General features: G+C 36.1%; 1 protein-coding gene and 1 pseudogene across 13 annotated transcripts; both read left to right on the plus strand.

The window, feature by feature from the left end:
• Positions 88-1,038, plus strand: LOC105178011 (annotated as a pseudogene).
• LOC105178010 (lysine-specific demethylase JMJ25-like) lies at positions 845-25,830 on the plus strand. 13 transcript variants are annotated; one of them, XM_011101337.2, is made up of 17 exons: positions 845-981; positions 1,425-1,530; positions 4,998-5,026; positions 7,487-7,536; positions 8,337-8,484; positions 9,383-9,498; positions 10,409-10,508; positions 10,592-10,730; positions 15,841-15,904; positions 15,988-16,612; positions 17,539-17,865; positions 20,786-21,061; positions 21,394-21,466; positions 21,548-21,633; positions 24,417-24,536; positions 24,807-24,868; positions 25,399-25,830. In XM_011101337.2, exons 3-17 carry the CDS (start codon positions 5,021-5,023, stop codon positions 25,754-25,756), a joined length of 2,550 nt encoding a protein of 849 aa, XP_011099639.1. In that variant the 5' UTR covers positions 845-981; positions 1,425-1,530; positions 4,998-5,020; the 3' UTR covers positions 25,757-25,830. The 13 variants fall into 13 exon arrangements, with proteins under 13 accessions (XP_011099639.1, XP_011099640.1, XP_011099641.1 ...); XM_011101338.2 differs by having other exon boundaries at positions 8,352-8,484; XM_011101339.2 differs by having other exon boundaries at positions 8,370-8,484.

Consider the following 27,320-nt stretch of genomic DNA (forward strand, 5'->3'; position numbering starts at 1 on the left):
AAGCGGTGGCCGGTGGCTGCTAGCGGAGGTTGTGCCCACCGCGCACGATAGCATTACCTGATTGCAATAAGTGATTAAGCTTTAAGTAGAATTAGAAACTTGTCTGCTTTTGTACTGCCAAGTGCCAAATGCCAATACATACATACCCTTTATTCCACACCCACCGAAACGCCGTCGTCAGGGCCCTGGAAAACTTCGTTACACAGCTCACAAGCACCCACTGTGTGCGACTTCATCTGTAATGGCGGAGAAACCCCAACCCGTGCAAGTTCTCTACTGCGAATTCGGTCCCGATTTCGAGAAATGCAAACCCTGGTTCATCCAGAACGCTCCCCATCTTTATCCGGATCTTCTCAAAGAGGCTGTTGGGGGGATGCTGATAAGGTATCTGATCAATTTCAGCCCAAGGGAGAAGTCAAACGTCTCCCAGGTGGCAAGATTAAGAAAAAGGAGAAGCAGCAAGTTATCATCGAAAAGGTCACTCGTAACAAGCGGAAATGTATAACCACTGTGAAAGGACTAGACCTTTTCGGGATTAAACTAAATGATGCAACAAAGAAGCTTGCTAAAAAGTTTGCTACTGGAGCTTCTGTTGTTAAGGGACCCACCGAGAAGGAGCAATTTGATGTCCAAAGAGACATTGCCTATGACATAGTGGAGTTCATCACGGACACATGGCCAGATGTCCCAGAGAGTGCAATTTTCTTTATCGAGGATGGGAAGAAGGTCTCAGCTTCTTAAATGTGGAATAACTTTCTCTTGGTGGCAATGAAAATCACCAAAGGAGAGAGGCTCAGATTACGACAGCTTTAGTCAAAAGTTTTGAGTGATGTAGAATGTTCATGCTATAAACATTTCATGCTCAATGTATATGAGCAAAATATATGATGTGGTCTTGTACTCCAAGATCGTCTTGAGGTGTTTACTGATATGTATAGTGGCCTCGTTGATGTTTCGATCCTGCAAGTAGACAAGATATAGGTAAAAAAGATTCGAGCCTAGATGGGTTTTAATTCATATTCTAGACTAGGCTGCTTACCTGAATTTCATGCTTATATTTGTGTTCTGCATTTGTATGGATAAAATGCAAATTTACCTCTTTTTGAGCAGAAACTGAAAAAAAAAAAAAAAAAAAGTGCCAAGACAAACATACATGATTGGTGTACTTAGAGCTACTTCAATTCAACTTTTTATTATTATGGGATTAAGAAGATATTATTATTCAAACATTTATAATATGAAACAAATTTGCTTGGTATTGCTCTTCTAGGAGAGTACCTATTTGATAGTGACAGGATTTCAAGGGTATAAATGTTTTTTTGATGCACAAGTACATTTTCTGGTATAATCCGTGCCAGTTCAAGTTTTTTGGTTTCTTTTTCTGAATTAGTTTGCATTAATTTATACTTGTTTCCTTTATGCAGCTAACTAAATGACCCAGTTACCACTTTAGCACGATGGTTCTAGTAAAAAGTTATGTCAGTTTGGTACTAGAAGATACTCATGGTGTTCACATTTCTATGAAGTAAGGTTAGCAAGCTTTCATCATGCTTATTCTGGTTGATTTGCATTGATCGTCTTATTTGGTTTAAAATGAATGTCAGGAAGGATAGAACTGAATCGCCTTGTTAATAGTCTAGGCATGGATGACTTTTTATTTGTCTGCTTATAAAATACTAAAATTACTTGTGAAGTGGGATAATGATAATAGGTTGGATGAATATGAGTCTTTGTTTTTTGGAGTTGACACCTCCTCACAGGTTTTGAACTTTGATATATTTAGATTATCTTATTTGGTTGAAGGGACATGAAATTGCAATGATATGTTAGAAAAATTCACATTTGAAGAAGTGAATTTAGGTCACAATTCTTGATGAGGAATGACTCATCCAAAGAGTTGTGTTTCAATTTATTCATTGTTTTGTGTATTCAACTATAATTCTAGTTCTCGTTCTTTAAAGGAACATGGGACATGATGAAAAGTTGGCCATTGATGTATTATAAGAATGAGGTAAGTATTTGGTTTGGGTTTTTGCGAATAACCTATTATGTGCTATGTTAAGTGCCAATGGTTGAAAGGTGCTTCCATTAATCAAATTACACCTAAAAGCAAACTTACATATAGAAACACTTGCGTTGTGCAAAACCATGCATGAAAATATATTGTGAATGACAGACCATGACTTATGTTTTCTCTACAAACTCTTCTATGAAGTTGAGGTCAATATATGGTTCATGGTTAGACATCAGATAAGTTCTCTAGATATATAATTCTTTACTCTGAACATGTAAAAAGATCTCAAAGTAGAACTTTGGTTTAGAAATTTAGATTGAAATATTAGTTAGAGCATGCTTTGTGTCAGCTCACCTCTGAAATATTTAGCAATATTCGTCATGACTTGGATGAGAGAATGGTATACTTTGATTTCAGCCTGGCTCTCCTGCTATCTAATATCAAAATCTTCTAAGACCGGTGGAGCTATCAGTTCTGTGATAAGCTCATTGGCATCTTGCTACATGTAAAAAAAAAATCTGAAAATTGTTATGTTTGCAAGCAGTTGAGATAGCCGAGATGAAAAGATTATGAGTAACATATGGAACTCATTCGCCCATGGCTAAAACTGAGAAGAAGGATATGGGATAACTACAGTATTCGTCCCTATACCCACCACTAATTCGCTTTGGGTCCCTAAAATGCTTTACTCACGATTTTAGTCCCTGATTTTAACGTTATTTCACAATTTGCGTCTTGTTGTTAGTTCGGGCATTAAATGACGGTAAGCGGTCATGGGAAAGGCATGTGAGCATTTTTGAGTGGGAAGACAGTTGCTCATTCCTACAAGAATTGACCTACGTTGCCATATATACCAATTTCCCACCCTTTCCATAATTTTGGCCCATATTTGTTCAACAAAATTAGAGACGAACTGTGGGAAAGTAGCCAGGGGTCTGACAGATGGCTAAAGGTTAAAATTCTTCTAGAAAATGAGTACAAGCTTGTCAAATGCATCTATAAAATTCTAGAACAATTCAAGTGATAGTCAAATGGAATAATCACATTGTAAATGTGTCTTTGAGTTTCCCGTGAAAACTTTCCGTATTATTGGGAAAAGCACTGAACCTTTTTCTTGCAATTTCAGGTGAATTAATTAAGCAATTAGTCTTTTATTGTCTGTCTGTTCCGAGGCTACTTTCTCTCTTTGAGGCTGTTGAACAAATTTGTAGAACTGATGGAAAATTGATGCATATGCCATTAGAGCTCAACTCTGACTGGAACAAACAGTTACCTTCCCTCCCAAGTGATCAGGTGTGAGGTGCCTTTTCTGTGACCACTTACTGTCAAATTTGATGCCCAAGCTAACTTCAAGATGAAAATTGTCAAATAATGTTAAGATTAGGTACTAAAATAGGTGACACATGAAATGAACAAAAATGAATTAGTGGCTAAGTATATGAATACGAACTGTAATTATCCCGAAGGATATAGAAAAAAGAGGACATGATACTAACTGGGAAGATACCTTGTGTGCCATGACATAAAATAGTTGAGATTTCAATAGCCAAAAAAGTCGCTTGAATCTGTAATTTTGGTGGTTTGCATGTCTACGGCCAATGAACATCATGGTCACAATACATTGGTAAGTAAATACAGTTTGAACTAACTTGTCAATGAATATGCCATCTTTCATTTTTAAAAAGTTCTAATAGAAATTTATACTGTTTGGTTCTTTATGATATTCGTTGGACACTGGCTGTTTTAATAGAGATAAGAGTTAATCTTGAAATAAGAAAGAATTTGAGGAATGAAAAATTCTCACTCGAACTTCATTTGTAACAAAGTGATATAGACATATATATACTTGTAAAACAGAAGATGCCCTAGCTAGTAACATAATATATAGAAGGAAAAAAGATAATCTAGATCATACAAAATAAAACAGAATATATGCAAGTACAGTGATCGTATGGAATTCGGGATCACATTTGATTTTTTGACACTTCTACCATGTTGGTGAATAAACATCAATCACTCCCATCTTGCTTGTCAAGATCTCATGGTTTAGGCATAGCTTTAGTCGAAAGGTTTGCTTCCTGGAGCTTTAGTGGCACATAGGATAGATAAATGATCAAGGCTTATTCAATCTTCTCTTTGATGAAGTGACGATCAGCTAAACATGTTTTTTTTTATCATGATGAACTGAATTATGAGCAATATTAATAGCCAATTTACTATTACCGTAGAGCTTCATAGGACTAGACCAAGGAACTTTTAAGTTTATTAATCTGTTCATCAAACTACCTCAGAAACTCCTTGAGCAAGAGCTCTAAGTTCTGCTTCGACACTGCTTCAGGCTACCTCAACAAGTTGTTTTTCTTACTCTTCCATTTTGGGTTACCCCATACTTTTGTATAGTAACCGGTTGCTTGCACCTAGCCAATCAGCACTTTAATTCTCCTATCCTCATTTGCAAAATATACATCCTTTATCCAGGGATTCTTTTAGGTACTTGAGGATGTGATTCATTGCATCTAGATCCCATTGTGTGGGAGAGTGCATGACTGACGGACAACACTCTATCGAAAACAATATCTGATCTAGTAAGAGATAATGAGTTTTTCAACCAACCTTTGACAGCTACCTTTGTCCACTGGATTATCTTTATCAATTTCTTTTTTTTTCCAGTTTAACTCGAATGGGATTCTGGTTGGTTTACATCTGAACTTTCTAATTTCTTTTAGGAAATCAAGTGTATACTTCTTTTGAGAAACAAAGATACTTTGTTTGCTTTTCGCAATTCCATGCCTGGGAAGTACCTAAGACTACCCAATCTTATGATCCAATCTTTGTTCTTAGATGCTTCTTGAGGTTTCTAGCCTATGATCGCTATCATTAATTATTATGATGGCGTCGATATAGACAGTCAGAATTGTTCTTTTTATATTCGCAGTAAATAAAATATGATTATCTTGTCTCTGATGATAGCCTCTTAAACCAGGTTTTTGGAGATTGTTTCAAGTCATGAAGGTAGTTTCTTAATTTACAGACCTTGCTTTCTTTCGCATTGCTTTTGAAACATGGTAAAATTCTCATGTAAATCTCTTTATCCAACTTCCGGTTCTGAAAAGCATTTTCGTATTCATTTGCTGTAGTTTCTAGTTGAGATTCACGCAAGAGATAGTATAATTCTTTGGAGTTTAACTTAGCAACTGGATTAAACGTCTTATCATAATCTAAGCCAAGAGTGTGAGTAAACTCCCTGTGCAACCAATCTAACTGTGTACCTCTTCATTGGCCTACTCGACTTATATTTTACTGTAAACATCAATTTTCCCCTAAAAATATTCTTTCCTTAGGGAAAGGTCAATAGTTTCCGACATACAATTTCCTTTTAGTGCTTTTCTACCTTGTAGAACAGTTGCTTTCCAGTTAGGATCTTGTAGGGCACTTTGCATGACTCTAGAAATCTCAACCCAGTCTATGTTTGTAGTGAATGCCCGATATTGAGTAGAGAGCTTAGAACAGATAAAATAATTGGTAATAGATTGTTGAATGCAAGATCTTACCCCTTTTCTAATAGCAATTGAACATCCATATCATTAACTGGCACAACCACATTCTTAATAGGATCAAATCGAGACTTCGCTACGGGCGCAATGATTAATTATGCTGAGATTCTCTCTATCTTCTTGCAATAATCACATAGTTCTCGAATAAAGAGAGTTCTCCATGACCTATATCATTGAATCTTTTCTAATGAACTCTTCTCTATTTTTCCTAGAGGAAAATAATGTCACTAGAAGGAAAAATGGGAATCTTACTCTTGGTATGTTTGAACATCATAAGAACTGTATCTTTCCTCTTAAAAATATAAACGAAGTGTTCATCTATTGAAAGATAAGGTTCCACGGATTAAAGAAAAATAAGTTGACTAGTAATCTACGGTTACAAACCAAAAGTTGTTTATTTTTGCTTTGAAATTTGAATTTCACATTAAGGCTACGACCATATTTGAGTTGAGTTTTATATCTTGACTAGTAAATTGGGTATTCTGCTTACAGTGTGCAGTGCCATATTATTTGAATATATTATATCAAAACATTAAGTAAATGATTTGTTATAAGATTTTTGTTGTAATAATGTCCCATTTGTTTGTTTTGTATGGTTTTGACAGAACTTTGATCAATGAGTCCCATTTAATATTTATGCTGACCTTTTGGCTTAAAATGTATATGGCTAGATGCGTTTTTATGTATTTTACTTTGAAAATCAGTTTTAGATGAATGAGAAATTAAGAGCTAAAGTGAGCTACATAAGGTAGTGTAAATCGTTGATTTGGTAATTGGTAAATAGGAAAAGTTGGGAAGTTGCCCATCCCACATTGAAAGTGGGAAGTGTTTGAGTCCCAAAATATATGGTTGACGTTTAGCCCTAAGGTTCTCAGGGATTTGATAATTTTTTGGAAAGGGAGAGATGACATCATAGTGGGTTTGGCCCAAAGCCCAAATGCTTGCTGTCTTCAGCAGGCCATCACCGGTGTTGGATAAAATAAATTAGAACCCATTTAATTTTTAGACAGGCTAACTGAATTGGCTAACTTGAATCACTTAGTTGATGCATTGGCCTGGTGTGTTGAACAAGAATGGTCTAGTCTGCTGAACAAACTAATGTTATAATGATTTTCCACTGGTTCACTACTTAATACTAGCCTGAACTATCGTCTGGATGAGGATATAGCTGAATACATTATCATCGAAACATTAAGAAAAATGTAATGTACCTAATGTCCTATGATTTTGCATTGGTCTGGACTTGTCTGGTTCATAGAACTAATTTATCGGGGATAATTATGTGGACACATTCTGGAGATAATATTGTTTTGAGGCTGTGAAACCTATATAAATCGTTCTTTATTATAACCAATGACAGTAATGCGCTTCCAAACTCTTTAATAGGTTTAATAATATCTCACCAACCAAATTCTGTCGTCAGGTACCATAGGTTAAACAATGCAAGTGCAAAAATGAGTTGGTAAGTGCTCTGGATAGTGCGCAATTTATTAGGTACAGATACATTGAATGCTGGCGTTATTAATTTCATTGGCGGAGTATCCAACACCAAAATATAGCGCTCACTTTGCTGCCCTAATTCATTTTTTCCTCACGCCATCTCTCCATCTCTGTATTCCTCTTTCACTTTTCTATATTTTCTGAATGTCATTTTCTCAGATCAGAGGCTTTTATTTGATTTTTGGTTCGAAATTAGATGAGATCCTTTATCTGATTTAGGGTAAGTTTGCTTAATTTAGTTTTGAAATAATGTATATGTTTTCCCCCTCCATTTCTTGTTGGATTTCCCTGTAAATTTGATCAGAGTCTCCATTCTCTCTGTGTTAATTTTCATCCTTTTCTTCATGTATTCCATAAATTGCATCGCAGCTTCCATTCTGGACTAAAGAGTCAATTGTTTCTCATCTTGACTTTGCAGATTGGTTTTCGCGGACCTGATTTAATCTTATTACATAGTTCCTCTTTCCGGTAAGTTTTCTTTAATGATATGCTTTGTCAAAGTAATAGTATTTATGTTTGATCCATTCTCTATGTTCTTAATTGTATTTAAAAAATGAAATAATAATTAAAAATTTAACTGAAACTGATAAGTTCTTATGAAAAAGCCAATAACTGCCAAAAAATACTTACGTGTTTTAATTGTGAGTCAGTTGTTGATGTTCCTAAACCTGTGCTTGTATATGCTACAATGTGATCCATTTTGCTGCGGAATAGTCTATCTTTTCAAACCTAAAGTGTATTCTTTGTGGGTCTAATTTGGTTGTTATCCCTGTTAGTCTTTATGTTATTGCACAAGTAGCCGCATGCTCTTGTAGATTTGGAACCTTACTCTCCCATTTCTTTGTTGTAGATGTTAGAGAAGAGAAAAGCAGCGTACATGTTCAAATTTAGGATTCACATGTATGGTTTTAATATTGAATTAACAGTTCATGGGGAACTGAATCTGGGAGTTAGTGAATCAGTTTGTAGGTAGATTAAGTTGTCATATGCCAACATTTAAATCAAAATATTGTTTATGCTGTTGTTCTCCAGCCCTGGTAAGTGTATTTTTAGTTCCTGGGGTGAAGCTTATCTGAAGGCAATTAAGCCTTTTTTTGTTGCTAAGAAGAGAAAAATAAATTACACTGTTCTTCAAAATCAGAATAAGATTGCATTAATCAGCATTAGATTGCAATAATTAGCATAAGGTTCCTTTTATGCTTGCAAGATGTCTTTATTTGGTCTCTCCTAGAATTCAAATTTGTTATAATGTTTCTTGTCTCCGGGAGCTGTCATTTAAAAAGCAACTCCTTGAAAACTAGAATTTATACAGACAAAGAAGGTTGGGGACTGGAAATGAAGAAGCGGCTCAAACCTCATGGAAATGAAAATAAAGCTGCAGTTGGAAATATGCTGATGAAGGGGTCCAAGGCGAAGGTAAATTTATTGTGCCATTTGAGGGAGGTCTCCTAGAATAATGGATTTATAAACAAAAAATGATGAATTTTCTTCGAAGTATTGGTTATATCATTAGATCCAAAACTTTTATGACGAATTTACCCATATCTTTCAACACGCATAATTGTAGATGTCATGCATTTTTGTGGACAATTTCCGTTGTAACAAATACCAATATGTTCAATTTATCTATTCTACTCCGAATCCTAGGTCGAAAATTTGAATCCAGAATCGATAAGTTGCCCAATTCTTACATCTAAAAAATTATCTTTTATTAGCTTTCCCTTTTCTACTCCGTATCATTTCATTTTCTTTCTTTTCCCCCCGATATTCAAAGTATGTCGGTATCTATTATTTTCTAATATGGGATGCTATGATGTAAATTTTAATTTAAAAGATGTTGCTGGACTAGTTAGTGTATGTTCTCATGATGACTTTGATGAATTTGATTCTTATCTCTGACATGGAAATCAAAAAGTTTGCTTTATTGGGTTTATATGATGGTGCTTCTAAAAGATTGTTTATTCTGTTAAGAAGGATTGATTTATGTGTAAACAAACTTATCTTAACTTAATCAACAGATCTGAAATTAGATATCTATGACCAAAGAAAGAAGCCATATTTTGATAGGAAACAGCACAAATGTGTAATTCTGGGAAATAAACATCTCAGATGCTATTTCTTTTATATTTTAATAGCATTGATATCAGAAACAGTGACCTACTGCAACAGTGAGAGTTAAGGCCCTTACAATTGTTAGATCTGCAACTGGAGATCTCATATAACTCACTACCTTACGGATTTCATAGATTAAGATATCCAGAAGTCAGAACCATGGGTTCCTATGCTAATATGCTTTTATCTTTTGGTTTGACAGAAGAAAAGGAGTGACTCAAATAATTGTCATCAGTGCCATAGGAGAGATAAAGAAAGAGTTGTTCGATGCACCAAGTGCAACCAGAAGAATTATTGCATTCCTTGCATCACCAGATGGTGAGAATTTTGTTGCTGAAGACGTCTTACATTCCACTGTTTTACTTGTCGGTCATGCTACTAACATTGTTTGCTTGGAGATTCTTTGTTTGGCTTACCTCCTTATAGTCATGAAAATTTTAGCTACTCTTGCTTTCTGCTTGGACAATTGGACAAGCTTTTCCAGCATGATCACATTGTGCTGTTCATTGTCAGAAAAATATGATATGTATAAGATATGGAGATGTTATCCTGTAAATCTTTTCCTGCAATGCACAACAGTGTACATTTGGAAAGCTTATCTTATTCTTGAGTTCCTCGTATCATAATTTATCTTAGATTGAGGATGAAATGTGTTACTGAGACTGTCTTTGTAATTGCTTTTGGACACTATTATAGTAAGTATGCGCTAATACACACATTGGTACTTAAAATTATGTGACGAATGTCCATCACTTCATTTACATCTGTTCTTTTTATCTTTTATTGCTCATATTAGTATTACTATGGACATCTAGATTATACACACACACACACATAGATATGCATGCACACATGTATACATCTTTTATGTTAAGTTACAGTTGCAAACTGCTCCTGGTTTTGCGAGACTGGAATGTAAAGGTAATAGGCAGTCTGGGAAAGTGAGTGCACATTTTGTTAATAATAGAAGGTGGTGGCATTTCTTTAATATTTGTGTTGTTGTGGATATAAGCAATTTTACATTTTTTGTTCTCTGTGGTAGGTGGCTGCAATGGCCTGCCTGTTGGGGTAATAATTGTACCTATTTATAAAAGATTTTTGCTCAAACATCCTTGAAGCAAAGGATCCCCATGGTTCTCTTAAACTGTTGCCTATGTGGAGATATTTATACTTATACTCTACCTTTTTCTTCTGTAATTTTTAGTAATTGTTTCTGTGTTGTATACAGGTATCCAACGATGGAGGAGATAGATTGTGCAGAAGCATGCCCTGTTTGTCGTGATATTTGCAACTGTGCAGCATGCTTGCAGTCTAATGCGGCTAATAAAGTTTGTATTTAGGTTCCTCCCTGGATTTTATTTCGTTTTGTAATATAGGTTATATAATTGATTTCCTGGTGCTTGCATGTTAGGACTTGATCCCAGACGTCAAACTTTGCACCAAAGACAAGGTTCAGCACTCAAGACACATTGTTAGAGCAATTCTTCCTTATCTGAAGCAATTTGTTGCTGAACAAAACATGGAAAGGGAGGAGGAGGCTAGAATTCAAGGTAACATATATTCTTATTTGAGTGTTTTAAAGTTCATCATGTGGATTATCTCTTTGTTTGCTAGATTACTTTGAGATCCCTTATATTCTGGATGATTTTAAAGATAGGAAATCTGACGCCTTAGAATGGGATGATAAAATTAGCTAAAGCTAGCCAAGTATTGTTGGTTTCAATATATAAAATCTTCTTATGCATGAAGTTCGGGTGTGAAGTAATGCCAATCCCAATTATTGGATGTATCCTGTAGACTCAGGGACAGCTATACATAGCATATCCGAAAGTAAAATCTTCGTAATTCTAACTGTACCATGTATTAAAAGGAATCAAAGGTCTATAACACAGAAGGTACTGCAACATATTGAAGTAAGAAAAGAAATTTCAATGGAGTAGTTCTTGAAGAAATATCCAAATCTAGTAAACCTAGGAGTGGGAGTGAAGTAATGGGGAGGAGCTTTCTCCAATAGTTATCTTCTGTGAGACTCCAAAACCACGGATAAATGCAAAAACCCTAGAAAACTGTATGTAATGTGCTTGCTCAAAGGTGTTGAGGAAACAGAGATGTTGCCAAGCTAGGATGGGATTTAAGAGGAAAAACAAAGAAAACTCATTACCAGATCAGGAAGAAACATAATGTTTAAACATTGCTGTAACCCTACACCGTTAACTAATTATCATGATTTAAAATAGAACAAAATAACAAAGAAAATGTCACCTGAGTTGGTCCCTAAGCTGAAGAGTACTTCGGTGGTTGCTGGTAAAGTTCTGATCCAATTTGCCAGAATCAATGTGGTCTGTTAGATTGGTTGCACCATGGCTGTACGTGTAGTTGTGTTCCTTTGTTCAGTGGCAAAAAATGTTGTTGTGTGAATAAGTAATGCCTTCCTTCCCTGACTAACACATATACTGCAAAATGATGTTGTTCTCCCCAAATTCCAGCCCTTGATCTAACGGCTCAATTTGCTTGCCCCTTCCTAAGCAATCGAATAGCCGTGATTCAAAGTTTCAATTTGACATCCCTCCATCTTTTTTTTAAATCCTTGTCCTCGAGGATCCAGCTCAAACTTTGGAAACTGGTTGCAGATCTGATAGTACTCCTCCCAAGTGGTTTGAGCTTCTTCAAATCCTTCCCATTCATTCAGTAGATGTGGAGCTGCAACATTTTTCCACCAGAATACAGTTCTTGTTCTTTGAATTTGGAAAACCCTCACTGGGACCATATTGATATATGATCAGGCAATGGAAGAGGCTAAAACAATCCTAGATAGGGATTATTCTCATGCTTGGATCGCTGACATGTGTCTAACCGCTCATCTACTCCATCACTTCCTTCTTCAAGCCTGTCCAATTGAAAAGTGCCTCCGCTTTGATAAGACCCTGTATCCCTGAATGGCTTCTAAGTGATGAATCATGCAGTGTCTGTATGATCTGACTCCTTACGCTTCCATTCTGATGCACACATATCCGATTTCCTCTCTTCAAGATTCTGTTGCAAAAAGTACGCTCTGGAAATGTAGTGAGTTGCAATATTGTAGCTTGAATGATCTCTTGGATTTCAGCGTCCGTCAAGTAGCTTTCACAATTTGTTTCTGTTTGTTCTTTCCTTAGTAGAACATCAACTACTCTATTCTTGTACCCCCTTTTGCATTGGATTTCATAATCAAGCCCCTTTAGAATCCACTTTTCTTGCAGTAAGGTTTCAACCTTCTGTTCTATGATGTGTTTCTAACATTAGTAATCAGTGTTAATAATGAAATGTTGACCTTGGGTGTATTGCTTCCACTTGCTGGCTGCTAATATAACAGCCAGAATTCTTTCTCATAGACTGACAACCTGTGCTTCTTAACTCCCAAAGTCGTGCTCAATAAATCTATTGGTCTACTACCTTGCACATTAGTACTGCACCACCCTTATCACATGCATTAGTCTCAATAATAAAAAGTGGGGTGAAGTCGGGTGAAGTCTGGTAATGCCAACACGGGGGTTGTAATTATGGCTCTCTTGAGCTCTCAAATGCTTTAGTAGCTTGAGCGGTCCAATGAGAGCCATCTTCTTCAATCTCAAGGGCTTGCTGATCAAGCCATAATACTTTATGAATTTTCTTGTCAACCCCAAAATTCCTCTAAGAGCCACACTATAGGCCAAGACTGTATACCCTAAATCTTCTCTGGATCTTGTGGGGAAATCACATGTCCTAAGTACTCAATGACGGACTTCCAAAATAAACACTTGTTCTTTTTAGCATATAGCTGATTTTATCTAAGTATGCCCCAAGTAGTTTCAGATGCTGAAGATGTTCCAGCCAAGACTTGTTATATATTGGGATGTTATCAAAGAACACCAGGATGAACTTTCTTAAGTACATTGCAAATACCTGATTGGAATGTAGATAGTATATTGCGCAAGCAAAAAGGCATCACCAAAAACTCAAAATATCCCTGATAAGTTTCAAAGTTGGTCTTATTTATATTTTTTGAGAAATAGCTTGTACCATGAAGCCCGTTAAGTAGCTCATCTATGGAAAGAATTGCAAAGTTATATTTTACAGTTAGGCTGTTAAGAAACTTGTAATTACAGCTCAAATCTCTTGCTTCTCTGGTATCCCTATAACTCCTTAGACCTCATTCCATCTGCCATCATTAAGGCTAAGGAACGGTGGCTCTGATGTCACAGTATAAAGTACTTGATCAAATGAGAGTATCAGAAAATAGATATTACCAAGCTAGAACTGGGATGGGAATTTTAGAGGAAAAACAAACTAATTCTCATTGCCAAATCAAGCAGAGAGCACACTAGTTTTAAACAATGTTATAACCCTACGCCATTACCTAATTATCATGACTGGAAATAACACAAAATAACAAGAAATGCCACCTAATGTGATCCCTAAGCTAAAGAGTGCCTTCAGTGATTGCTGGCTAACGTTCCCCAACCAATTTGCCAGAATCACTGTGGTTTGTTAGATTGGTTGCATTAAGGCCGTGCACACAATTGTGTCCCTTTGTTCAGTCGGAAAAAACACACCTTCCTTGGCTGATGTGCGTCCTGCAAGAACAATGTCATCCGCGTTAGTTGGCCCCAAATCCCAGCCCTCGTTCCAACAGCTCAAATTTCTTGGCCCCGCGATCAAATGGTTATCATTCAAAGATGAAATCTTCACGCCTAAAACCTGTCACTATCATATCAAAACCTGCTAAATAGTGCATGATTAGGAACCATGAGAAGTTCAAATTCGTCAATGATTTACCAAAATAAATATAAATGAGATAATTACCATCATTTATTTTCGCAGTTATGCTATATGAAGTTTAGTTTCATCCCCAGTGTTAATAATTATATGTGGAAATAGCCAATGCAAGTATTCAACTTCATATGCAATTTGTCACTTTTTTATGCAAGCATCTTTCTGAATCTGATCGTGAACTGCCTTAATATGGGTCTCCTCGTTGTCAGATTTGGCCACTATACTTGTTGTTGAGTGGAATATACACCAACTCCATGACTATTAGGATATTGGGCAAACATAAAACTTCACAAGGACCATCATTTGTTGCATTAATGGGGTAATTCAAAGCAAATTCAGCTTGTGGTGCCATAGGGTTGAGGGTTCCTTTTCTTGTAGCTTGTAACTAAGTCCTGAATCAACTTAAATTAACTCCTATTGATCATTCCTGTTTGATCATTTCTTTGAAGATGATAAAGAGAACATAAATTTTGGACTAGTCACCATCGTCTTCCATAAATTTTCAGAAGCGGCTAACAAATTTAGCACTATCAATGTGATGTTATAGACTGAGGATTGCAAAACAAATGTTCAAAGAGATTAACAGTGTATGAAGCATCCATAGGATTCCTGCAAGGAATGAAATGTGTCATTTTGGAAAGTCTATCGCAACGGAATCTAAATCTATACCTCTTTCTGTTTGCAGTAGTGCAAGAATAAAATTCGTGCTGATAATACTGTGAGCAAAAACTTCCAAAAAGGTCATTGTTAACAGCTTGCAAACTCGTATAGAAGAATAGGGGTAATTGGTTGAGATTGGGAAACAGAAATAGGAGAAAGTTTAAAATGTTTGGAATAGTATATTGGAATGGAGATGGAAGAAAGGCAAAGGGCCTGGGAGAGTACTTTTCTGGCACTCTATTCCCTTGGATGGTTTAGTGCAACTTTGTTTAATAACATTAGTTTCAAACTGGGGGAAGAGCTGACAGACCTAAAAAGTTCAGATCACAACTTTTTATCTGAAAATGCATATGTAATTAATGTTGGTGAGTCTTGGTCTAGGTCTGCCTTGGTTTATGCTACTAATTACCATAGATACTATAAGATATTTTCAATTTTAATTGCTGAAAAGCATCATCTATACTAAGATTTTGCTGTGTGTGATTGCTGATGGTAGGGAAAAAGTATTCCAACCTTTTCTCTTAGTGTTTATATTTGGAAAATTCCTGTAACTTTTCTAGCTCATTTTAAGAATTTGGAATAATACAGTCTTTTTCTCCTATTATGAAGAGCATAATGCTTGTCACTAAGAGCATGTAGCAAAGCCTGTGACTAATGCAATAATTATTTGAAAACAAATGGATTTAATTTTCTTGGTGGTTCCTTTTTTCCATGTAATAGACAATTATGATAAATGTTTCTGTGACTTAAGAAGTCCATTATCTAGGTAACCAGAAAGTATTTCATGTATGAATATATTTCACATCAATTCAAGGCAAATGATTTGATCTTGGTGTGAAGATCTCATTTCTACTTACATTACCACATGTTTCATGTATGCTATAACCATCCTACCACCTCTGCTACTATCCATCATGACTGCCAGGTGCCCACCGTCCTGCAAAAAATATTTGTTGAATGTTTAAACAACAGAATACAGAATTAATACAAAGGTTTTCTAATGTTACAAGTTTCATCAAAGTGCATGTAATACTAGAGAGTAATTTATGGTGATTTATGTTTCCTTGGGCTCAATGAGACATAACTGAAACAATCTGAACTAGCGTACTTATGTACGAAATTACTTGATTAAGACACTCTGGAACATCGGAGACCTTGCAGCTGTAGTTTCAACTTTTGATTAATGATAATCTGCTTTTATTTGGACAGGTTTATCAGTTACAGGTTTACAGATTCCCAGAGCGAACTTTAGCCCCAATGATCAAGTGCAATGGTAGGGACCCTACACCAATGCGTTCTCCTGATAAATCTTTGTTCTACCATGCAAAATGTTGAACTAGAACTTGTCTTGTGCAGCGATAAGTGCAAGACTTCTATATTTGATGTCCACAGAAGCTGTCTAAAGTGTTCGTACAAGCTTTGTGTAACTTGCTGCCGAGAGATTAGGGGTGGCTTTCTCCCGGGAAGTACACATTATCAGGTGCACGACGTGATTGGAAATTTTATAATTATAGTTTGTCCACCTGAAAGTATGGGGGGCTGTGATCACGGGAATCTGGAGTTGAAGTCCATATATCCTGATAAGTGGGTTTCAGAACTGCTAAAGAAAGCAGAATCAATAGCTGAAATGTGCAGCATCACTGATTCTCCTGAAGCTTCTGAAGGAGCATGCTCATGCTTGCGATCATATCAAGGGAGTGAAATGGAGAGCGCAAAGTTATGTGAAGCAGCTTCTCGAGAAGATAGTAATGATAATTTCTTATATTGTCCTTCTGCTGTGAATATTGGAAAACTGGGCGTAAAACATTTCCAGTGGCATCTATATAAAGGTGAGCCTGTAATAATCCGCAATGTGCTAAGTGGAACAGCTGGGTTGAGCTGGGAACCTTTGGTTATGTGGCGTGCTTGCCGCAAGTCTAGAAAGACTAACCACTTGCATATTCTTGAGTTCCAGGTGCGAAATTGCTTAAACTGGTGCGAGGTAAGTCAACTCCTCAAGTCCTCGACTGTATTTTAATGCATTACGAGAGCTACAAAATTCTTATCCGGGCTTCTAATTATATGATGAAAAGACTTCTTTCTGAAATTTCATCCTTTTATTTGTTAGATTATCTACAAATTAATTTTCTAATATAATCCAGATGCTTTTGCTTTGGTTCCCAATTATGGCCTTATTTCTTGTAATTATTTGTAGATCATGATTTATGCTTTTGTTTCAAGTAATTAATTATGTGTAGTCTCAAGAATATATTTGTTAACTTTTATGTGTTTGTCTGCTAAATTCTTGTTTTTCTAGTATAGCAGTGTTCAAGTTAGTCAATATGACTTATTACTGATTTTCGGTTCTGGATAAACTTTTGCTTCAGTGTTATTCTTGTGGTTTTTTCTATCAAAGTACTCTATAAGCAGCAAAGATTGTTTAGTCGGAGGATTGTGACTGGGGGTTATATGTAAATTTAGTGTGTACACGACGACTGAACGATTGCTGGTATTCTCTTGGTGTGCTTTTTAAAGGTTGAATGTTGGTCATACACTTGAGAAAACAAATAACGCAAGTAACCTCTCAAGAGAAGAACAATAGACATACTCGCTAATTTTCATCATCTCTCTGACATATTTCTTCATGCTGGGCAAAACCTGCAAGATGTTAGAGGTTTGTTGGGTCAAATGCTCTCATTCAAGAATGTGGATGAGAGAAAGCATATACATGAAGATGCTAAAAATTCCATGTGACTGTTATCAACCAGTAACAAATTCCTTTTTATAGGTTAGCTATGGTGCTTCATTGCGGCTGAATGAAAATGGATACTGACATATAATTGGTTTACCATGTTTATCAGCCATGTTAAGTATTACTTTGCATGGGGTATTGGTGTAAAGAGTTGCTTTTGGCTCTGTGACCTGCAGGAAACAATCAACATGCATCAGTTCTTTAAAGGATATTCTGACGGCCTCTTTGACAGTGAAGGCCAGCTCAAAATTTTGAAGTTGGAGGACTGGCCTCCAGCTGAATCATTCGAAGAACGATTACCCCGCCATTGTCGGGAGTTCTTTAGATGCTTGCCCTTCAGGCATTACACACTCCCTCATGCTGGTTATCTCAATATGTCTACCAAGTTACCAGAGGTATCACTGAAGCCAGACTTGGGGCCAAAGATGTGCATCAGTTATGGAGCTGACCACAAGTTTGGATTTGGTTCTGTTACCATGCTTCAATACGCTCTGTCAGATACGGTACATTTTTCTATTCATATATCTTTTGTCTTATTAACTTGAATGGGAGAAAGGTAAATGCTTGGATCATAATGAGCAGTACATGCCCCAAAGAGATGGATAATGTGTTCACTCTCTTACTAGGGTCAAGGTTATCTATATCTATTGAGTACACTCTTAACTAGTATTGGGAAATCGATATTGACGTTCCAAAAATTACAATAGGCACTCCTACTTCATGCTTGCTTCAGCAATCTATGATGTACTTTGGCGGCCAGTAGTATACCTTAGGAAGATGCTGATTGTCAAGTTGTTAACCACTGTGACTTTGGGAAGACGACAATTTATTCATTACTAATTTCTTCCATCCAAGTTGCTAATTGTGCTATATCAGAACACTCTCAAATAATGCCTCATTTGCTGCACTGCAATTTATTTTCTAAAACTAGCCGTAGTTGTCATTTTTCTTTCATGTGTTTTCTGGTACAGAAGGAGTACAAGCCTTAGCTATCATTTTTGCTTTCTTTTTCTTTTTTGGTCCAGTATCCTTTGAATAAAATACCCTCTGTAACATTAGGCTTACATTGAAATTGTAATGTATTTTCAGCTAGCAACACACTTGTGTTCTTGACTGAATTTGAATTTATACGCAATGTTGTTCATGGACAAAGAAATTTCAATTTTCTTAGAGTCTTTTGCTAACGAAAATTGTCTCACTACACTATCATCCTATTTTAGAATTGTGTTGATAATTCATCATCTTTCTTTAAATTTTTTATAAATGAAACAGTGGACGAAGAGAATGGACAAATTAAAGTGACAAAATTAGATATTAAAAGTGTAGTGCTTTTATAGTTTATGCTGCCATCTAAAAAATCATAATGCCAAAACACTTAAATTGATTATCTATAACTGCCTTATTGAGCAGAGATCACTGGACTACTTTGGTATTTGCTTCATTTTGGTTATTTTGGAAAATAACATTTGTGTTTTTTCTTAATCTTGGTTGTTGACTTTTACACATTTTAGAATGCAAAACGTGCTTAAGAATTGAGATTCAGCTAAGAATAATAGTTAATAGGATCCCTTAGGAGGTGGAAGAAAGAGAGTTTTAAAAGTTTCCCATTATAACTGACAATTGTATTGCTTGAAGAAGTCAATTGAGTAGGCGTGAACCTCTATAGTTTCTAAAGTCTGCCAGAGTTGTATGACAGAACAAAAGATGTCTTCTGAGGCATGATAAAACTAGTATTTGGTTCCTATTTTACTAGGATTTGTATGTAAAACTTTGTATTAATGTTGTCGATTTCCCTCTGTTTGCGTCTTACTTTATTGGCCAACCTTTCGGGCTATAGTAAAATTCTAGGGCTTGCAAACAGTTCTGAGTTGAGACATGAGAACAGCTTTTTGGTGCCAATATAACTTGGCTATACTAAACTACCTAATCTAAACGTCTCAACAAAACTTGTAAAATTGTAGCTATGCAATGTAAGCAGAACGATAGAGTCAGAAAAGCAGTGTTAGTTGTTTATCAAGTAGGACGATTGGTTTTGTACCAGCTAAATAAAGAGTTTAGAATTATCAAAGTTGCTGCAAAGAGTGAATATAATTAGTGCGAAGACGCATGGGCATCAGACCTAGACTCCTCAAGTATCACATGAGAATATGGTTGGCTTCACATAATTGAAAAGCAGCCCAAAGCTCTTTAAAATCTGGGAAACTACTGCAAATCTAACGGATAGTGAAGGTCCCATTATTTTCATATATTCAAAGGTCTCTTTCATATGGGACTTGTATTTTCTTCAGTAAAGATAAGCTAATTCTGTTTAGACTCAGCTCATAATTCCTGATACTATTGTAGTAAATAAATGAACTTTCAAGTATGTAAGCAAAAATTGTAGAAAATCTAAATTTTAAACGAACCTTAGAACTAAATGAGAAATATAGATTATGATTCTACAGAATAAATTTACCCATTATAATCTTCAATGGAAGTTTTATTCCCCCTGTTATAATTTCCGTATGTTTATGTCTCGTCCATTTATTAATAGTCTCATTAGTACACCTCTTGGTACTGTTACTTGGCCGGATCTTACCTTGTAATCAGATAGTATATTGTTTTGAATAATTTACTCTAGACTCATACTTTTTCCCATGAGTCTCTCATATTCATTCTCTTTTTGTTGGACGATGTCTTTTTCTTTGGTTTGAGTTCTAGGACAGGTGAACTTGAAATCGAGCAAGCTTGAGGGGTGGATTCATTTTGGCTATTATATGACCGAGTGATCTAGATGATAATGGAAAATATATGTAATTAGCCCCACTGCTTTCAAAATTAACATCTTCTCCAAAGTTGAGTCCATTAATAACTACTATTGTATTTATAGATAAACATTTTTAGCTTTACCTTGAATTTTGCACCTGAATTCTGAACTACAACTCTCTGTAAAAATTAACCTCAAGAGGGGAAAGGAGCTTTTTTATGCCTTATCAGGTAATATTATTTAATTTGGTGTGACATTTTGCAAATATAAGGTTCCGTTTATCTCATTCCGTCATACTCTGAAAATATTGTATCGGTGCAAGACAAGCATCAAAAGTTTTAGCTTCTAGTCAATTTGGATCCAACTGCAATCATAAGTTTTAATGCTTCTGTTACTTATTTAAAGCCTTAGAGCTTGCTGAATCCAATAAATGTTTGTAGCATTGTTTGAGACACCATTGTACCCACAGCAAGTGTGTTCGAATTTCTTGCTCTTTCTTCCATTCCTTAGCTTGCTCACTTGTTATTAATCCAAAAATGAAGAGTCTATAGATCACCTATCTTTTCCAAATGAAATGGTTTGAGAACCAAGAACATACAAACTAGTGATTACAGTGATTTTTCAGGGTTATTGCTTCTATTGTTCTTACTTTTCCTATTTAATGATGTCTTTTTCAGGTCAACGTCTTGATGCATACTGCAGCAATTTGTGTTAGTGCTGAACGGCTTTCAATGATGGAACAGGCCTTGAAAAGTCAACAAGGTGAAATGCTAAAAGATAAAGGAAAGAGAAGGTATAATCCTTCAATCGTGAGAAACAGGATACAAGAGTTTGAGGACCCAGAAAGTGGTGCAGTATGGGATATTTTTAGGAGGCAAGATGTTCCTAAACTGGAGGACTATCTCAGGGAGCACTATGGGGAATTCAGGCATATTGACTCCCGTCTGCAGCAAGTAATTGAGCCCTTACTTAAAGAATTATGAAAAGAAATATGATGTCCGACCAAGTTCCGTTATCTATCTTGGCTTTTTGTTTCGTTGCAGTCAATCTATTACACAAGTGCTTTATGGTTTCAACTATTTATCTTGGGCGGCTTATTTTCTCATATAGTAGTCTGCTTATCTGTTTACTGGTGCTAGTAGAATTAGTTGCACCTTTGCTGTGATCTTTTATCGTAGATAAAGTTTAACATTGTTTTACACTCTTCAAAATCTGGCAATTCTTTTTCACCTAATATCAAACAATCCCAATGTGACGTTTATTTCTTTCTTCTCTTTGTGCACAGTTGGTTCACCCCATTCATGATAAAGCATTTTACTTAACAGAGGAACATAAAAGGAGCCTGATAGAGGAATATGGTTAGTATGTTTCTTTCCTTTATGATATGAAATATGCATCAAATGTTGGATATGATTTAGGCTCACATTGTTGCTCTACAGGAATTGAACCATGGACCTTTGTTCAGAAGTTAGGAGATGCTGTTTTCGTACCTGCTGGCTGCCCTTATCAAATTAGAAACCTGAAGGTTTGTTTGTCCACACATTCAATGTTTGATTCTTGCAAATCAAGTAGTCCATGATCTCATTTTTTATAGGCATTATGTATCTTTGAGTTGAGTTACTTCATCCCTGAAAATTAAATAAGAAGAATTTGCTCATGTCATGAGATTTTTTGTTATACAAGGATTACCTAAAACTAGGTGAATTAATATATTTTCCTAGTTTTGATTGAATATGAACTATATATTTAAGTAAATTGCGGGTACAGGTACCTTATTTTAATTTTATTTTCACACTATGATGGAAATATTTGTGGGGATTGTCTCGTTTAGGTCGGGCCTATTGGTAGTTTGCTATATACATTCCAGGATAATAGGGTTGTTTTATGGCCTCTGATAGCTTTAGCTTCCTATTTTGTCATTTAATATCTCATTGGAAAAATTGAGTCGAAGTGCACTATGAATTTATGTATGGGAACAGGGGTGAGATCATCTCCTGCATTAATTTTGGTGGAGAAACGAGATCATCTACTGTTAAAGTAATTTAGGTCATCTAGTTCCCACCCCAGTCCGCTAAGTCACAATAAATAGTATCTGAGAATATGGAGCTTGCGTCAACATTGTGTTCCGTATCATATATAATTCTTTGGTGGTCTTTTATTATAACTCTACAAAACAATCTTAGTGATACTGATCTTGAGCAACTTGGACATAGTTCTCGAAATCTTGTGCTTGCACTTATTTTCTTTCAGAATTTGTACATACGTTCACAATCTCTCAAAATGATTTGGTAACATGGTAGATGGGAGCACAATTAAGGTGTAAATTAATCACAATTTTATGCTGCCTAAATCAAATAGAAAATGGCAAGGAAAACAGTGCCAAAAAGGTTGGTGATGCGAGGTAGAAATAAGCGATGGTGTAGGGCATGTGATGATTAGGTATTGAATCGGACCCTCAATTTTAGCTGTAGGTCAAACACACTTTGAGTACTGAGAAGATTGTTATTGAATCATGGTAAATGTAGACGGTGAAGAAACATTTAAATTATTCTAGAAATAAAGATGGGAATTTGACACCATGAAAGACATAACATGATAAAAACCAAGGAGAGAAAAAAAGAACCACAAAGCAATAGATACCTGGTGGTGCATGGTGGTACATGAAGAATGGTTTTATTATTACCTCTTGCATGGTGGTTAGCAACAACTAGGCTATGTTGGTTAGGGGAGAATCACTAAAAGTTGTGCACATTGAAGAAAGCAATTTATGGTCTCAAATGAAATCCAAGATCATTTGATACGTTAGTTTCACTATTTGTAACTTTGGCTTTCACATTGATGTCTGGTAGATTATTAGTGTTTGTACAAATGGGCAAACAATTATGATTTTTTCTCATAGTATATGTTGATGATAATCTCTGTAGTGATATTCGAGGTAAAGAAGATAGCACGGTATACTTGCAAAAGCATTTTGTCACTAAGGAACTTGGAAGGCCAAGGTAATTCTTGCTATTGAAATTGATCAAATATGGGATTTCTCTACTCAGAGAAAATGTCAGTGGTCTCCTTTAGGAAACTATCAGTAAACCTGGCGACACTCCATTGATTTTAGTTCTGATTTTTGGAGTAATGATGTTAATTATTTGGAGGACAAGGCAGTAGGTGACTTGTAAGAAAGTGGTTCTATTTAACTAGAACTAGGCTTGATGTCACCTCTGCAGTTGGCCTAATTAGTCATTCATGGACAAGGCACGATCATTAGAAAGCTGCTCTTGGATTCTTTAATACACAACTCCTAATAAGGGTTGTTAGGACATGGGTATATCAAGACGGAAGCTTATTATGATGCTGACTTTGCTAGATCCAAGGATGACAGGAAGCCTACTGCAAATTACACCTACATTGGGAGGAACATTGTGACTTGCCACAGCAAGAAACAAACTACAATTGCTAGATCGAGTGGATAAGCTGAATACAAGTCCTTGTGCGCACTCTAGAAGTGAAATACTGTGGTTAAGAAATTTGTTGGGATAACTTTGTTGCACATATGATGATCCTTTACCCATGTACTGCATCTATATTGCCAATAACCCAGTTTTCCATGCGAGGAAGTAACATATTGAATTTGATTTTCATTTCGTTTGTGAGGCTGTTATGAGATTAAAAAACAATGGTACTCCATTTACTCCCTTCACAGAGCAGAGAGAAGATTTTCACTAAAGCTTTACGAACAAAGCAGTTTAAAATTATGTATGACGAGTTCATGATTGGTATATGCTCCAACTTAAGAGGGAGTTTAGAGGATTTGGTAGAGCATTTTCACTACTTGTGGAATAATGTTTGGTATGTGGCTTATAATGTTGGTAGGATTATAAATCATTCCTGATAGGAACTTGTTACTTTGTATTTGGTTCCCCTGAAATCCATGTCCATGTGTTGGAGATGGGTCCTTTGGTAAAAGTAATGGTATCCAAAAACTGGTTCAAGAGATGAAATAGCCAAACATTGTTTTGAAGCCATGCAAGCCATGTACATTGCCTTGATGAACTATGAACGACATACTAGCATCCTTGCGTTATTAAGTTTTGTAACAAAATACTTGGTTCCTTCATTTTTATTAGAAGTTAGAACTTTATAAATTTTCATAGTGAGAAAGGTTATGCCAGCAAAGCTGAACATCCTAGTCATATAATACTTCATAAACAACAATAGAAATTAAACTGAATCTGCTATATTAAAGCTGTGGTCACTGGAAAACTCTCCTCAATCCTAACTGCACAACTAATTTTCATGTGTTTTCTTTTGTAGTCGTGTACAAGTGTTGCTGTTAACTTTGTTTCTCCTGAAAGTGTTGGAGAGTGCATCCGTCTATCAAGGGAATACAGGTCGCTTCCGTACAATCATAGATCTAAGGAGGACAAGTTACAGGTCCGTATCCTGGCATTTGTCTATGTTCTCCTGTACAAACTTACCACCTTATCATTTACTGATACAATCTTTTGCACAATTAATGACTTTTCAATTAATAAAGTGACCTCCACCAATAAAAGTTACAAGATTCTTGAAAAGTTTAATGCCAAATGTGAATGAACATCTATAATTTTTCCTCTGGTTCTCTTTACTATTGTACAGAATAGTCAATAAAACTTTGTTTCTTGTAGCAAAGAAAAGGTTAATCTAACTGCTCCTATGAAACAGGTGAAGAAAATGGCCTATCATGCAATGAGACGAGCTGTCAAATACTTGGAGAATGCTACTGCGTAAGTCGGATATACTCTTTGAAAAACATTCTTCTGGGCTTTCTCTATTTTCTAGGGGCAGCCTCACTATGCTAGAATAAATAAGATTGCTCTACCTTACAGCTAGCTGTTGTCAATTAAGCCTACACGAACATCACGTCTGTGATTTGCGCTAATTTGATGTATTAAGCTTATATTCTTGACAACATGTCTCTAATCTGAATTTGGTTTGATCATTCATTGTTATTGTGTAAAAATGGTCTTTTACTGAATTCCATGGCTCAATAACTGCTCACTACAAAAGTACTAAGTACTATTGTTGTTTTTAAAATGACTAATGACCAGCTTATGTAAAGTTTTAACTGTTGGAGAAAGAAGGGATATGGAAAATTATGTCATTGGGCTTGCATGTTCGGCCTTCCTTCTTTCTATAAAGCTCAAGTCATAACCTGATCCGACAGCCTTTTCCTTGCCCTAGTACCCTGTTTAGAAGAGGGACTGATGCTCCCAAGGTGATTGATATTTTCCTTCTTATTTTCTTTTCTTAACAGTGATAAATCGAGAAGTCGACCAACACCACCTTTGGCTCTTAGAGATGTACCCCATGTGGCGTCTAGAGATGTATCCCGTGTGGCGTCTAGAGATGTACCACGTGTGGCACCTAGAGATGTACCCGCTGTGGCTCCTAGAGATGTACCCATTCTGGCGCCAAGAGATGTACCCCAAAATCCTGCTATGCCAGAAATTATGACAGTTGATCTTGGATTCATAAGGGAGGACTTGGAGGCAAAGAAAATGTTACTGGACAGAGAAGGCCACTTTGTTGCACCACAACGGAGAGAGTATCTGGATGATGAGATTAATAACCTTCTCGACATAATTTACGCCGTGACAGGACCAGCTCCTTGATAACTTGAAATCAGTTGTATTACATATTTAAAACGGATCATCTCCGGATAGTCATGAAAAAGATTGTTAATTTCTATTTTCTGCTCTGGTAAGTGAACAAGTCCTCATCTGAACTACACCATTGGTATGTTAACTATCCAAACAATACTGGATGTGTGCTGGAATCACTTGGACCGTATTGGTGAATTGTGAGACTTTGATGTTTGTGTGACAATCGTTCTCTTGCTTGATTTTGAAGTCCGAAGTAGTTAATTCTCTCTCTTTTGTAACCTTGTTCAGGCATTTAGTTCCGTTCGACCGGATTCCATATTAGGAACCTCAAAGGTAGGGGTTGTGCTATTTGTGATGGGCCATCTTATATACCTGGGAAAGAATGGTTTGTGCTATTTCATTTAGATATGAACATAATTTATATCTTTTATCTTCTGGGCTGGGGAACCTTTACTATTTCTTTAATAACTCCAAACTTGGTGGATGGCTCATAATTTCTTTTTAGCTAGTTGCACATGATAAAGAGGTTAAATGCAATTTACCCCTAGGTTAGGTTAGGGGAAATGAGTAATTTACCCTTTGTAAGGAAAAAAAAAATAGTATTCTACCATTTTGTGTTATTAAAAATAGAGCAAAATACCTCCTAAAAACGCACTTTTTTCTATTTTTTATTTTTTAATTTAAAATTAAAAATGATATTTGTGTCCTTATTTAGTAATCTTGAATCTTGATCAATTTAAAGTTTAAATTTAATTAATAAATCAATAGTGTAAATTTTATTTATTTTAAATAAACAGTTTAAATTTAAGTAAATAAAGATAAAAATAATATATTATATATAATTAAATTTGAATGTATATATATGTATGTATTTTTATAATAAACCTATTTATATAGATAGTCGATATATAATATAGAGAGGAGAGAGAGAGAGCTGTCGGGGAGGGAGGATGAGGAGGCGACGACGGGCAAGGGCAGGGTGGAGCTGGGCGTGTGAGGAGGAGGGGGAGGGGGACGGCGGTTTTAGGCATGGGAGGTGGAGGAGTTCCCAGCCGCGGCTCTGGCAGCGCAAGGACGAGGGAAGGGAGAGGATGAAGGGAGTCGTGATGGAGAGGAGGAAGGGGGAGGCGGCAATGTGAGGGGATGGGGCTGGTTTCGGCGGCGACGGGAGGGGAGGGAGATGTTGGCGGCAGGGCAGCGATGGCAACAGTCCGACGATTTGAGGATGAAGAAGAAAGGAAATATTTATATATATATATAATTTCTATATACTAATATAATATATATTATTGATATTAAATATTATTTGTATAAATATATATACGATGCCTTATAAAATTATTGGTTCAAAGCCATAAATTGGACATACTAGCCCAGCCAAATAAGAGTCAAATAAGAGTCTAACAGGCTCACCAACAAAATGGATAAAGCCCATCAGTATGAAAGGTAGGCCCATAGGCTCACTTATTACTTAATCGAACTGTCGGGCCTAATAAATAGGCCCATTACAGCAAAGAACATCATCACACGGCTGGTAGAACAAGTCATATAGCTTGCCAGTATATTTGTATAT

Source organism: Sesamum indicum, linkage group LG15, assembly GCF_000512975.1.
Source record: "Sesamum indicum cultivar Zhongzhi No. 13 linkage group LG15, S_indicum_v1.0, whole genome shotgun sequence".
Classification (NCBI taxonomy): domain Eukaryota; kingdom Viridiplantae; phylum Streptophyta; class Magnoliopsida; order Lamiales; family Pedaliaceae; genus Sesamum; species Sesamum indicum.